The 14,920-nt window shown below is 38.0% G+C and overlaps 2 protein-coding genes across 4 annotated transcripts in view; one reads left to right on the forward strand and one right to left on the reverse strand.

Moving 5' to 3' along the window:
* Window positions 1–14,920, forward strand: part of LOC106137809 (adenylyl cyclase-associated protein 2) — a 39,617-nt gene that overhangs the window by 21,089 nt on the left and 3,608 nt on the right. For all 3 annotated transcript variants that reach the window (XM_060951928.1, XM_013338720.2, XM_013338719.2), the window contains exons 5-7: window positions 1,070–1,219; window positions 4,166–4,344; window positions 4,812–5,018. In XM_060951928.1, the coding sequence (XP_060807911.1) occupies window positions 1,070–1,219; window positions 4,166–4,344; window positions 4,812–5,018 (536 nt within the window). The remainder of the gene's footprint in view (window positions 1–1,069; window positions 1,220–4,165; window positions 4,345–4,811; window positions 5,019–14,920) is intronic.
* On the reverse strand, window positions 7,872–13,834 carry LOC132903504 (uncharacterized). The gene has a single exon (XM_060951919.1). It carries the CDS (start codon window positions 13,296–13,298, stop codon window positions 7,974–7,976), a length of 5,325 nt encoding a protein of 1,774 aa, XP_060807902.1. The 5' UTR covers window positions 13,299–13,834; the 3' UTR covers window positions 7,872–7,973.

Consider the following 14,920-nt stretch of genomic DNA (forward strand, 5'->3'; position numbering starts at 1 on the left):
ATTATTCAATAACTATGCCTACGCTCCATTCTCATTTATATTGTAAATAGTAATGTACAAAGTAATCCATAAATCTTTCAAATAATACAAAAGTGTGATTTTATACATTAACTTGCGAACACCGGAAAAATGGGTCAAGTGGTACAAATACAATAAAATGTAAAAGTATATATAGAGACTGGGAGAAAGACTACGTGCGATTGCGACGTGAATGATACATCACTATTCTTGTACATATAGTAGGAAGGTATGTTATGCTATCTACGCGTATCTACTTGCTATATCTTGATATGATTACACTCATAAAAGCATTCATGCAGGAAGCCTATTTATACTTTGTCTCGATATAGCCGATCGCAATATCATCGCTTTAGTTTTGTTATCCTGTTTAAACAGTAACTATGAATAATAATTTTGTAGTAACAGGATATTAAATTTCTAATGATCAGTCAAAACCGCAAGTTGAATTAAGATTTAAGATTTTTAGGTAAATCTAGGCTAGCGAATTGAATCTTATTAATTTTAGTTCGAAGTGATTTATTGTAAAGTGTGTGGAAGCATCATTTTCAAAAAATATGGACAAACAAAACTTTAAACAAGGTTTAGTACATATTTTACATACATACATAAAATCACGCCTCTTTCCCGGAGGGGTAGGCAGAGACTACCTCTTTCCACATGCCACGATCTCTGCATACTTCCTTCGCTTCATCCATATATTTTGTCGGTTAAAAATTGATATTAAACAATGATAACTTTATGATAAACTAGAGGCCGCCCGCGACTTCGTCCGCATGGAAACCCTATCAATCCCGCGGGAACTCTGGGATAAAAAGTAGCCTATGTGTTATTCTGGGTCTTCAGCTACCTACATACCAAATTTCATAGTAATCGGTTCAGTAGTTTTTGCGTGAAAGAGTAACAAACATCCATACATCCATACAAACTTTCGCCTTTATAATAGTAGTAGGATAGCGTATCCCAGGTTCCGAAGCATGGTGTAACTGGTGGAGGGTGCAACTCGCAAAGAGAGAGACGATAAGATGAAATACAATATTATTGTACTCAGGTAAAGGCGCCGGGGCTCCGCCACCGCCTCCCCCCGGCGGCATGCCGCCTCCGCCACCGCTACTGCCGGAGGCCGACTTCGCCAACCTGAGCGTCGACGACCGCAGCGCTCTCTTCGCGGAAATCAACCAGGGCGAGGGCATCACTAGCAGTGAGTAAATTAATAAGTTTTGAACAAAACTGTGTCAGCTATGTCTACTCCGCAAGTGATGAAGACGCGATCATGTTTGTTATAATAATCTTCCCTTTTTCATTCTCTTTTACTATCTGCGTGGGAAAAGAAGCAGATCAGAGATCAGACACTGCTTTTTCTTTTTTCGTTTTGTAGTATTTTCGTAGAGAATGTTACATTTACCATACATTTTGATTTGATTTAATTGATTTTGACCTTCCTCTATTTTTAGGGCGTGGTCTCTTTCGATAATTGAGTCAAAATATTTCCACGAAATAATTTTTGCGAACCTTTATTTACACAATGTCATTTTCCGGTGATTGATTGCATATTGATGACATAAAAAAATGTAGCTGGGTTATCAGCCTTTAGCTCTTATTTTTACGAATAATATTATAATAAAATAAAGTGTGCGAAATAAAGAGCGAATCGAAAGTAAATCGCATAGTATAATTTTATTAATAAGTATATATTATTTGCCGCAATACTGTCGCCAGCTTTACAACGAGAACCAACAAACCCCTTTGGGAGATTCGGCCAACCAAAGTTGTGATCGGAATAACATTGCGGACTATTAAAAGGGCCTTGACAAATGTCCTTTCCACTTGCGTAGGCAAAAACGCTACGAGTCAATATGGAAAAAGTTAATTTAATTTCGCTTTAAGCTTTTAATCTGTTCAGTGAAAATTAAGAGCTTAAAAATTTGCGCATTAATGAATTCGCAAAATGAAATGAATATAAATAGAACGAGTTAATAAATGAGAAGTAGGCGTAAAGTGGTATTTAATAAAATCATTTCCTTTACTGAATCAACAGGAAATTTCGCATCTATTGTGAATTCTTAGCAACGCTGTAGATCTTAACAAAGGTTAATTCGGTGTAATTAAAAAAGAACCACTAGGGGTTTCTTGATTTGAAACGAGAGAGCTGTGCAGCAAATTGTCTAGTGAATCTTTTCAGATTAGATTCTGCGGGATAATCTCAAGCGGCCTTTACTTAGCAAGAGCAACAACTCGATTTTCGAACTTAAAATTCGACTGTCCGTTCCTTTTTTCAACGAATATCTATCAGATTCCATGTGACAAAAAATCCTGTATGTGATGGAGAGTCTATCATATTATTATGATAGAAACGCGGCATTAATTATACATACCGGAATGAAGCTACCGCGTTTGTCCAATATTAACATTATATTAATCCAAATCTGGTTCAAAGATTTCCACCATAATTCATATCACTTATTGAATTTATTTGCACCCTTAAGCCCTTATTGCATATGATTCAGGTTATTCCAGCTTGTTGTTACGAAAATTGTCGTGTGGTTCCCTTCACTTTCGAATAGGACCACTCACTGTCTGTCCCATGGATGTCGCAAAAGGCGATTAAGGGATAGATTAATAAACTTGGGATTTTTGATGGGCTATATGGGCCAGCAATCTGTAACTTTTTGAATCTTAATTTTAATCCCATCATAAAGCTTTACGACTTTTAGTCTTTTAAATACTGTTGGCTTTGTCTACCCTGCAAGTGATATAGACTTGAATATATGTAGGTATGTATTAGGTAAACAGTGATTTTTATTCTTTGGAAAATTAAAAACGAGGTTCATCACAGTTTTAAACTGTGTTTATTATAAAAGTATATTTAGGTTAAATAAAAAGTTCAATGGTATAATAAAACTGATCGATGTTATGTTCGAACAGATCTCCACAAATTAACGCCGGACGTGTAAACGCACAGGACCCCGCAGTTGCGACCAGTGTTACCCTCGGATTTTGAAAAGGACGTAGGCCAGATTAGAAAATTACGTAGAAATAGTAAAATTTCCATATGAGAAATACGTAGATCTACGTACTTTTTTCTGATTTAAATGAAGACAGAAAAGTAGGTAAAAGTGAATAAAACGACAATTCATAAGACCCTAACAGTTGCAGATAGTCAGCAGATAGATAAAACTGGTTAAAGATACCTCCGCTAACAAAATAATAAAAAACAAATAAATATTCCAGTAGCCAGTTAGTTTTTACATTATCTACATTCTACATGTAAAACCGCCATTTACAGATAATTTAAAAAAGTTTGCTACTTTTAGGGTCATCGATTTATTTAAATTTTATAATGATTTTCAGTCGCGGTTTATTTTTAAGCCACTTCGTGAAAAGTAAGCCTGTTAACGTTTCAGTGGAAAGTCTGTTTCTTATGTTAGTTTTCATCAAATTGATCGCAAAATACAGACGCTCAACATTTGCACTACTATGTGGCAATATTAATAAATTTTGCACAAATTGGGCCAGTGAAAAGTTTTTAAAATGAATGGCGTAAAAATAAGTTGAGTGGTGAGGCAAGTGTGCGCTAGTATGAAACGGAACGTTTATTAAACTTTTTTTCCGAGAAATTAACGGAAATAATGCCCATTCAGTCTAACGACGAGATATGTTATTTTGCAATTGAATAATTTTGATAGAAAATACGTAGATTCTGGTATAAAGTTCGTAGGTTTGCGTAAAAGGTTTAAAATACGTAGATCTACGTAAAAAGACGTAGAGTTGGCAACGCTGGTTGCGACAAAGGCCTGTTAGAGCAAGATCTAGCTAAAAAATCACGATGTTTAATTGAACTTATTAGCGTTAATAGGTTTGAACAATCATGGCCTGAGTCTATTCTAATTTTGAATTTGATCATAAAATAAGGTTAATTTTTGTTTTTGTTTTTGTTTTTAAAAAGAAATATGTAATTGATTGTTATTGAAATCGTACTCCTTCGCCTTCGCAAAGTAAGAAGTATATGCAAACGAACAAGAAACCGCAGTTGAGGCAGGGCCCGTTCAAGCCAGACAAAATGCATCCGAATCGTTCATAAACTCAAAATATTTCCCCTTATTGACTACTACTAATCTGTATATATAATAATGTTTTGTTTGGACAGGCCTCCGCAAGGTGACGTCGGACATGCAAACGCACAAGAACCCGCAGTTACGGCAGGGCCCGGCGCCGTTCAAAGCGACGGCGGCTCGCGGCGCCTCCAAGCCGATGCCGCAGCCCGGCGCTGGTGCGCTGCCGGACAAGCCGCCCGTTTTCATGCGGGACGGGAAGAAGTGGCTCATTGTAAGTCACCTTTCGCTATATTGTGCTAGTTGCATATATGCGTGTATGCAAGTGTCATATGGGTGTGCCAGATGTTAAATTGTCAAACACGTTAAAGGTGCTGTAACACTTTGGTAAACGCAACTTCCTTTCAAGTCGTATACTGTTTTATGTATTACCTAACTAATCGCAAATATTTAATATTTATATTTTGATAAAACCCAATCCGAATGCGAGAATCTTTGTTATAAGTACTCCTAACATGTAAGATACCCTGGATATTTCGAGGAATCGGCAGATGTTACCTGCTCCTTCGGGAAGTCACCAAAACTTCTTTCTTTGCGGGGAACCTATGCGAAATTTCAGCGAAATATATCATTTGTCTCTGAACAACATTGATCCAAGTCGGTCCACCTATCACATTCCGTCATTATTCTGTCTATTCAGAAATAAAAAAATATAACACAGCATTTTTTATTCCAACACAGGAGTACCAGAAGAGCAACCCAAACCTAGTGGTTGAGAATGCCGATATGAACAACGTGGTGTACATGTTCCGTTGCCGTGACTCGGCTTTGACGGTTCGCGGGAAAGTCAACGGAGTCGTCTTGGACTCTTGCACCAAGTGCGCCGTGGTCTTCGACAATCTGGTTTCAAGCATCGAGTTTGTCAACTGCCAGTCCGTTCAGATGCAGGTTAGTCTTATATATGGCGTGTTGAATATTTGATGGCAGCTTTAGTCAATGAACCAGAATTTGTGCTAACCAAGCAGCTACTTAAGGACCAATTTCTTTTTCAAAATCTACGTAGTGGCTGAAGGTGGTCCTTTTCATAGAAAAGACAAACATTTGGAGAGTAACCCTGTTCTAGCATCCATATCAAAACAAAAATCTTCCATGATTATTTCGTAAAGCGGTGAAGCAACGGAAAATTTGCAACATGAGCTAAGTAATAAGAAATAGTACATCCTACGAGTTGCTAGGTAAAGAAATGTTTCCATCAACTTTGTTTATCCTTTTTTCTAGCCCTCGTAATAAAACGTGATTAAAATCTATACGAAATCTGCCATAGAATATATAAGACTATCAAAGTTCAATAAGATCATGGCATGAACTTCCATCTTCGCGTTCGTCGTTGGATTTACTTTCTTCGAAAAGAATCTGGCTTTTTGTCTCCTCCAATAACGTAGCGAGTTTTTCTGACATCTTCGGGTTGTCGTTGTACGGCTGGTTGTATGGCTCTGGCTGATATTTAAAATCATTGATGTCCTCAGAGTCGTAATATTCTCTCGACACGTTATTTGGAATATCCTGAAAATAAAACCTCCGTCATCCGGCTGTCCAAAGAAAGATTTTTATTTCATGCCCTAATTATTACTAATTACATGGATCGATTTTGTTAAACATAACAAGATATACAAAATTACAGTAACAAGTAAAAAAAAATGCATTCATTAAAAATCGACTTAAGTTTTTAAGGATTACTGCTAAAAGCCTTTCTGCCTTTCTTTAGGTAATTTGTCATAGTCGTTATAAAAGTTATAGTCTGAGGGAAATACTTTATACATATTTAACTTAGTAGGGTCGACAAGAGTGATTACTGAGGGTTCCATCTTTGACGGTTTTGCACCCAAAGGGTAGCAATAATAAGTTTTTGTGACAGTCTATTTCCACGTCCTTTAAAACGTCGACTACATAATACATACTTATAATTATGTCTATAGCCCTTGCGGGGAAGACAGAACCAAGTCTTAAAAGAAGTTAAAGCCGTGTTCGGCTCAGCTGTATGGTTGTGCAGGCCATGATTTACTTAAGACTCAAATAGTGACAGGTTGCTAGTCCATCGCCTACAAGAAGCATTCAAAGTTTTTTCCTTTAGTCGCCTTTTACGACATCCATGTGAAAGATAAGAAGTAATCCTATTCTAAAACGTCGAGGTCTACTATTTATCTATTTTATTTTGCCACAATCCACGTTTTAAGTCCATATTTTAAGTAATTCGATTAAGCTTTAAAATTTTGTGAGACGAAAAGAAAGATATAAAATATTCCTCTTCGTTTATAAATATCCTTACCTGGTATTCATAGGGATGGGAGTAGCAGTGTTGCAGTATTGCAAATCGTAAAAAAAAGCAGAACACTTACCTCATATTCATAGGGATAATTTTGATACGGATTATGGGTCCAATAATCGTCGTAAGCGATATCATTGTTGTTTCGCAAATCGCTATCGGAATTGGAAGATTCCCGCAGTGTAGGCTTGGAATAGTCTCCCATGGCTTCTTGTGAAGTATCCTCGGCGCGTGAGTCTACGCAGCCATTCAGGATGTTCAACTTGCTATTGATCACCATGTTGAGAGACTTCTGCCAGTCTTCGAGAAGCTTCTTTATGGTCTCAATCTGTGCAATGTTGAATTTATTTTTAGTCTCAATCATCTTTGCCCCCTACATACATACATGGCTGCTTCAGAGTCGAGATACTGCTTTAGAATTACTACTGAATTCGTCATTGATGTAATTTAAACTGATAATAAAAGGCTTTCATGTCGTGAAATTTTAATGTTCAAATTACTGTTAGCCACAACATTAGAATGTGTTGAAGATTAATTCGAGTGTAAATATTTCTTTTAGATGACTTGAATAATTTTTACGCAACAATATTAAATCATTTACCTTCTTCTTCAAGATCGCTTGTTTATTCGCCCGCCGCAACCTCTTCTGCTTGATGTAATGCCTGAGATATGCCACCTTGTAGACGTTGGTGACCCTCACGATCTTCACGTGGCAGTCCTGCTCTCCGTCACTGATGGAGGAATACACACTGTTCTCAGATATAGGCTCGCTTTGCGGGTGCTCGCCGCAGTCCATGTTCTCTGGCGGTTTCTCGGCGATTGAATTGTTATCATACTTCAAATCCTTGAGCAACTCCAACAGGAATTCTCGGTCTAAAAATGACATATCTGAAGTCGAATTATTACAGTAGTTTTCATCACAGATGCAAATATTCGTTTTTTTAAAGAACTACACACTTTATCACGTTTTTTCTCTATCTCTCATCTGTCTTTTCCTTGCGATGTATACAAAACCATCCGTTAGAATTCACACGTAGGACTCTCACGCCACGCCCAGCTAGATGACTAATGATAGAATTTAGAAGAAACATGTTGCTGTTAGCACATCGACGCACATTCCTAGTTTATAACACTATAACTTGATTGATTTTTTTTTAATCTGTGTGGAAAAAGAAACAGCTGGGACACATTATATTTTTATATTATATAAAACGCCATCAGAATAGCAAAAAGACAGCATTAAATTAATTAAAATTTTAGAGCTGTTGGCGCTTGGGTCTTGAAATGAATGATTCCTTTGGTTCAAATGCCTGTGTAATTCCGTTTATTTCTTTTGATGACAATATTTTTGCGAAATGAGGTTATGGCGAGCACAAGATCTAGCGTGATTTTTTGTGAATTAAGGAAACGGATATAAATGCAATAGACAACCGCCGCGTTGTCGTTCAGAAACTAATTTTACAAAGTTAAACATTGTCTATGAAATGGTGTAAAAATATTAAATTAATATTCTTTATTTATGTATATATGCTCCAACATGCCCCCGGCCTTGGAAGCTCGTGCTTTCAATGTGTTCTCTGCTACTCGAGCAAAGGACATATCTTGCTGTACGATCGTTTGACAATGCCCGTCGAAGTCCGTATGTCTGCCACTCTTGCAACGCCATCCTTTCCTGGGAAGATGTCGATGATTCGTCCAAGATGCCACTTCAAAGGCGGCAAATTATCATCCTTGATAACGACGAGCATTCCGGGCTTCAACGGAGTATCATCCTTTGTTGTCTTGGTCCTTGCTTGTAGTTCAGAAACATATTCTTTAGCCCATCTGGACCAGAAATGCTGGCGAATCTGTTCCACACGTTGATAGCGAGTAAGACGATTCGTCGAAATTTCAGTCACGTCTTCACAAGCAGGCGCAGTAAGTGGACGGCCAAGCAAAAAGTGAGCTGGGCTCAAAGGAGTGAAGTCTTGCGGATCTGTGGACATAGGACTAAGGGGACGGGAATTCAAAACGGCTTCAATCTGAACCAAAACCGTGCTAAACTCCTCAAAGGTTAAGTGTGCATTTCCTACGACACGTCGTAAATGATACTTACAGGATTTCACTCCAGCCTCCCACAAACCACCAAAATTAGGAGAATATGGAGGAAGAAAAGTAAACCTGATATTTTGACTTATTGCGTAATCTATTATCTCCGATGAGCAATTATTTATAAACTTTTTAAATTCATTCATAAGCCCAACAAAATTTCTACCGTTGTCGGAGAATATTTCTAAAGGTTTGCCACGTCTGGATATAAATCTTTTTAATGCAAGTAAATACCCTTCAGTGGACAAGTCACTGACTAGCTCCAAGTGAATGGCACGAGTCACGAAACAAATAAAAATACAAATATAACATTTTGTAGTCCTCGAACCTTTACCCCTACGATTTAGCATGAGCATTGGCCCGGCGTAATCGACACCACAACGCATAAAAGGAAAAGTAGCGTCCAAACGTTCCATTGGTAAATTCCCCATTAAAGGAGTTGGAGTTTTTCCCCTTAACCGCTTGCAAACAATACAATTATGTACCACTTTCCTAGCAAGATTCCTACCACTAATAGGCCACCAGGTCTCTCGCAAATTGTATAAAAGCGCTTGTGGAGCTGCATGTAACAAACGGGTGTGCTCATACCGAAATAGCAAAGTAGCAAAAGGATGGCTACCAGATATGAGTATTGGATGTTTTTTATCCAACGAGAAAATTTGTGAATTGGAAATACGACCACCTACACGTATTAATTTGTTGTGATCAATAAATAAACTTAGCTTTGCTAAATTGTGTTTATGTCCTAAACAATTATTTTTAGTAAGCGACATGTATTCAACTGGAAAAGATTCCAATTGAGACAGCCTAGCTAAAGTTATATCAGACTCTCTCAATTCATCGACACATAGGACGCCTGATCGCGGGTTATTAGTATTGCGTGAATTATAAATAAACCGATTTACGTATGCGACAGCGCGTCTCATGCGATTAAATTGAGAAAATCTATAGAAGGGAAACAAGGAAGACTCGGAAACTTTATCAGGCACAGCAGAAAGCGTCACGCCCGATTTTAACTCTGGTAACTCATCAGGCAAACCATTTATAAATGAAGGCACCAGATCGCATCTAAAATCGGGCTGGCGAAGATAGGCCGGGCCTTCCCACCATAACGTAGAAGTTGAGAGATCTTCTAGCGACATACCGCGGGACACTAAATCAGCTGGATTATTTTTTCCACTTACATGACGCCAAGGAAGTTCCCTCGTCAACTCATGTATTTCTGATGTCCTATTTTGTACAAAAGTTTTTTGTAAGTTAGGTGGCATGTGTAACCAGCCTAGTACAATTGTTGAGTCAGTCCAAAACATAATATTTTTAAATTGTAAATGAAGTGCCTTATTCACTTTGTCGTATAGCCTTGCACCTAATAAAGCTCCGCATAATTCTAGCCGCGGAATACTAACGGGCTTCAAAGGAGCAACCTTGCTTTTTGAGCACAACAGTCTCACCAATGAATTATTGTCACTGCTGACTGAGCGTACGTAAATACAAGCGCCGTACGCTACTTGCGATGCATCGGTAAAAATGTGTAACTCCGAATGTGTAGCAGTAGTGTTAATAACATGACGAGGCACACGAATGGTGTTAAGTTCCGATAGGGCGTTCGCAAACTTAGTCCATGTAAGTAGAACATCGCTTGGCACCACATCGTCCCAACCTAATTGCAATAACCAAAGTCGCTGTAATAATATTTTCACTATTATTATAATTGGACTAACTAAACCAAGGGGGTCAAAAATTTGAGATATGTGTGATAAAATACTACGTTTTGTTATCTTGTTAGTGTCACTCTTAAATTGCGTATTAAAATAAAATTCATCACTAGTGTTGTACCATCCTAAACCCAAAGTCTTGCACTGAACAGTATCACCTAATGTTAACTCCTTACCTGCGCTGAACGGACCTGATGACTGATCACATTGAAAGTTAAATGTCCATTTTCTCAATGGAAAACAACCGGACTGTAAACACTTTGAAGTCTTGTTACAAAATGATAATAATTCATGTTTATCATCCCAACCTGTGATCATATCATCAACGTAAAAGTCCTCAGAGATGATTCTCTTTACATCAGGGTCAGTACACTCAAGTGCCAGCTGTTTGAGGCATCTAACAGCAAGATAGGGTGACGCTGCCATGCCGTAGGTCACGGTGTTGAGCTGGTACATACTTAAAGGCTCAGAAGGATTATCCCGCCAGACAATCAGTTGCATGTCGCGTTGTGACTCATGTAATAGGCACTGCCTGTACATTTTTTGTATGTCTGCACACGCAGTAAACCTATATCGTCTAAACCGCAATAAAATATCAAATAGTTCACTTTGTAGTGGCGGCCCGACAAGCTGAATGTCATTTAAGGATACTCCATTACTAGTAGCAGCACTTCCGTCAAAGACTACTCTCAATCGGGTTGAAGAGCTATGCTCCCGATATACACCATGGTGTGGTAAAAAATAATGTGGTGTTCCATATGAACTTACCTTTTTCATATGACCCAAATCAAGGTATTCATGTATGAAATCAGTGTATAATTTTTTATAAGTAATATTACGTTCGAGGCGTCTTTCTAAAACTAAAAAACGAATTTTAGCCTGAGTGTACGACTCGCCAAGGCTAGCTGGTGACTTCTGAAGCGGCAGATGTACGCAGAACCTTCCATCACTTGTGCGCGTTGTAGTGTTAATAAAATGTTCTTCGCAAGCACGCTCGTCGTCCGTGTGTGTGAGACTAGCCTTAGGCAGTTCCTCTAGTTCCCAAAACTGCCGTAATTGTGTTTCAATAGCGTGCGAAAAATTACATTGGAAAGACCTATCAATATTGTGCGTATTACTGTGTATAGGCCCTGAAATTATCCAACCTAATTTTGTGTTTTGTAAAACTGGGCCATTTGGTAACCTTATTTTACCTTCGCATAATAAATCCCAAAATATTTCTGCGCCAATCAAAATGTCAATATTGTGGGACTCGTAAAATAATGGATCGGCTAGCTGTATATGTTCAGGGATGAATAGTTCGTTTTGATCATATGCAACCGCCGGCAATGTACATGAAATGTAAGGCAACACAAAACATTTTAAACTCGTAGAATAGGCACCGGTGCGCGATCTTATTTTAACATCACAGATCTGTGTTGAGTTTGTAACCGAGTTACCTATTCCTCGTATTTCACAAGTGGACTGTATTAAAGTAACATTAAGTTTTGTACATAAATCCTTAGACAAAAAACAAAGTTGACTTCCTGAATCGAGAAGACAGCGTGCAATATGATAATTATTGTGATTATCCGCTATTTCAATCATAGCAGTCGATAATAAAACAGAATTTATACTTTTAACCGATTGATTATTGAACGTATAGCGAGTGTTATCTATGTGCGGCTTGTTTACCTGTGCCGTGCCAGACTGATGCATGGGGACGTCGACCGCGGGGACCGCGGGGGTCGCGGGCGCGGTCGGTACATCTCTCGGCTCACGATTATTGCAATTTGAATGAAGCGTCATTACTTGAGCGTCATTAGACGTGTCACTATGAATTAGCGTATTATGTTTTCTATTACATTTTCGACACGGACCAAACTTACATGTTTCTAACGTATGTCCAGAGCGTAAACAGTTCTCACACAACTTGTTGGTAGCTATAAAGTGTAGTTTAGTGTCTATATTAGCATCCAAAAACTTTGGACAGGAATACAGTGCATGATCATTGTAACACATTAAACATGGCTTCTTATAGGCAGTGCGACTTTGTTGTGACTTGGTGGAGACATTGCATTGAGCCTTATGTGTAGTTTGTTTTTTGGAATCAAGATTAATCTTACTATGAGAGGCTTGCAATGTTTCCAACATCTCAGCACGGTCCCTGAGAAAGGTGAGTAGATCATCCACCTTTAGTGATGATTTAGTTTCATTGTGTTTACGAATAGTACACTTATATTGCTCCCACTCGCGTTCAGTAGTTTCATCTAATTTAGAAGTGACTATGAATATGACCAGTGTATCCCAGTGCTCAGTGGGTTCACCAAGCATTTTTAAAGCTCTTAAATTCTTAAGTATTGTATCAATTAGGCGCCTGAGCATGTGGTACGACTCCTTAGTTAATTTCTGAATGGTAAATAAGGCCTTAACATGGTTGTGTATTAACATACTGCTATTATTGTATCTATTGAGAAGTAATTCCCATGCTATAGTATAATTGCTGGCTGAGAACTCCACAGAATCTATAACCAACTCCGCACTGCCCTTTAATGAGGATTTTAGGTAATGAAATTTTTGAATATCGCTAATTTCATTAGAATTATGAACTAAAGACATAAATGTATCTCGAAACTCGAGCCAATGCTCATATGAACCATCGAATGTAGGCATAGATATGACAGGTAATTTAATTGATTTTATTTTACTATGACACACACTGGAGCCATCAGAGACTTCGGCTCGGTTAAGTAAGTATTCAGCTCGTGACAAGGCACTATAATAGCTATCCTCAAATAAATCTCGTTGATTTAATTGGCAATCTAAATCAGAGTCTATCACTATCTTCTCAATCATTGTTTGAATATTATTAAATTCAGTAAGTAAGCTGGCTGCGCCTTGCATACGCAGTTTTAAATCAATGCATTTTTGACTATTTAATTGATCTCGAGTTATGCTATTAATAAAGGTTGTTAGTCTTGTGAGGCGACCTTTGATTATGCCTCTGCCTTTTACTAAATCAGTCAACTTCTCACTATCTTTGTCACAGAAGGCGGTAGGGGGCCTACTGTACGGAGACCTATCGCGAGATTTAGGCTTAGCTTCATCATTAACTAGGCTCATTTTGGTTGTTTGTGAAAGGACTTACGGTTTGTGAATATTCCTGTTCGTACTGTGGCGTCAGCCGATGCTAGCAACGGCACAAAGCTGACTATAGCGATGCACAAGAACTGAAATATGAACAAAGCACGGTATTAGCACAGATTGAACTCACAGGGACGAGGTTAGGAAGGATGGCTGGCCGTACCGAATGTATGCAGCAGTTCCTCCGACGTCTTAACCTCGCTGGTTCTATGTCTTCATGCGGCGACGAAGGTCCACAACGTATGTTGGCGCTTGGGTCTTGAAATGAATGATTCCTTTGGTTCAAATGCCTGTGTAATTCCGTTTATTTCTTTTGATGACAATATTTTTGCGAAATGAGGTTATGGCGAGCACAAGATCTAGCGTGATTTTTTGTGAATTAAGGAAACGGATATAAATGCAATAGACAACCGCCGCGTTGTCGTTCAGAAACTAATTTTACAAAGTTAAACATTGTCTATGAAATGGTGTAAAAATATTAAATTAATATTCTTTATTTATGTATATATGCTCCAACAAGAGCAATTAGCATTAACACCTTGTGTACACTTTTAATACCCCTCAAGATATTTAAAGAAAGAAGAATGGTGGACCCAATTATGTATTTTGTTTTAGATAAATTGCAGTATTTACATTTAATTATCCCTAAAACGACACGACAAAAAGTATGTTTTTTTTACCTTGCTCAACAGTGGTATTCTGGTAGGAACTGACATCCATTTCCAAATTGTGAGCGGCGTTGTCCAAAGTCCTTTGCAGCGTGTCGTCCGCCGATATAAGGTCTCGCACCCTCGCCCGCACTAAACGCAGCCGTTCCATTCCTCGCCGCAGTAACTCGGCGCGTTCAGTAAACTCCGCGTCCCGCACACATATCTTCGTGTTGACGATTTGGATCTGTTAAATCCGTACCCTAATTTTATAAATATGAAAATGTGTTTGATTGGCCGTCGGTCGCGTCAAAATTATTCAACCGATTCCCATGAACATGACTGTTGAAAGGAAAGGGAATAATAAAATAACTTGTTGCTAGAATTGCTTGTTGTTGCTTATATTAAAACACCCTGTTTCAGACAAGAGCCTGATCATGTGTGCGTACCCTGTTTCATCGGTCTCAGACTGTCATTTTACTTAGTATGCTCATATTTTATTTAAGTTAATAGACAATTCTCAATCGATACACTGACTGCAAATACTTTATATTCATTCACGTTTATAACCCGTAGAAATTCGATCGTATGCATGCTATGGTACATATGTAGGGCTAATACGATATATTTATTGACACTTGTATTCAGAATAGTAAACATAAAACTCAATCCATTCAATTAGCAATAATTAAATATCTCATACTTTTCAAACTAAGTAAAGTGTATCGTTGGTTCGCGTTCAAGTTTAAAATGAATGTAACTTATATTATTAACCTGTAACTGTATATCCTCCAATTCCATTTGCTTCTGCTTTATTCTGTCTCGTGATGTCACATAAATTCTTTTTATAAATTTGTACATATAAATACCGGTTGGCACATATTTAAGAATGAAAATAACCTACAAAAGAAAAAGGTCAAAAAATATTCTACTCTTTCATTGTATTCTTAAAGT

The sequence above is a fragment of the Amyelois transitella genome, chromosome 3 (genome assembly GCF_032362555.1).
Source record: "Amyelois transitella isolate CPQ chromosome 3, ilAmyTran1.1, whole genome shotgun sequence".
NCBI lineage: Eukaryota > Metazoa > Arthropoda > Insecta > Lepidoptera > Pyralidae > Amyelois > Amyelois transitella.

Excerpts from the sequence above, each read along its gene's own strand:
- LOC132903504 (XM_060951919.1), bottom strand. The coding sequence starts at position 13,298 with ATGAGCCTAGTTAATGATGAAGCTAAGCCTAAATCTCGCGATAGGTCT.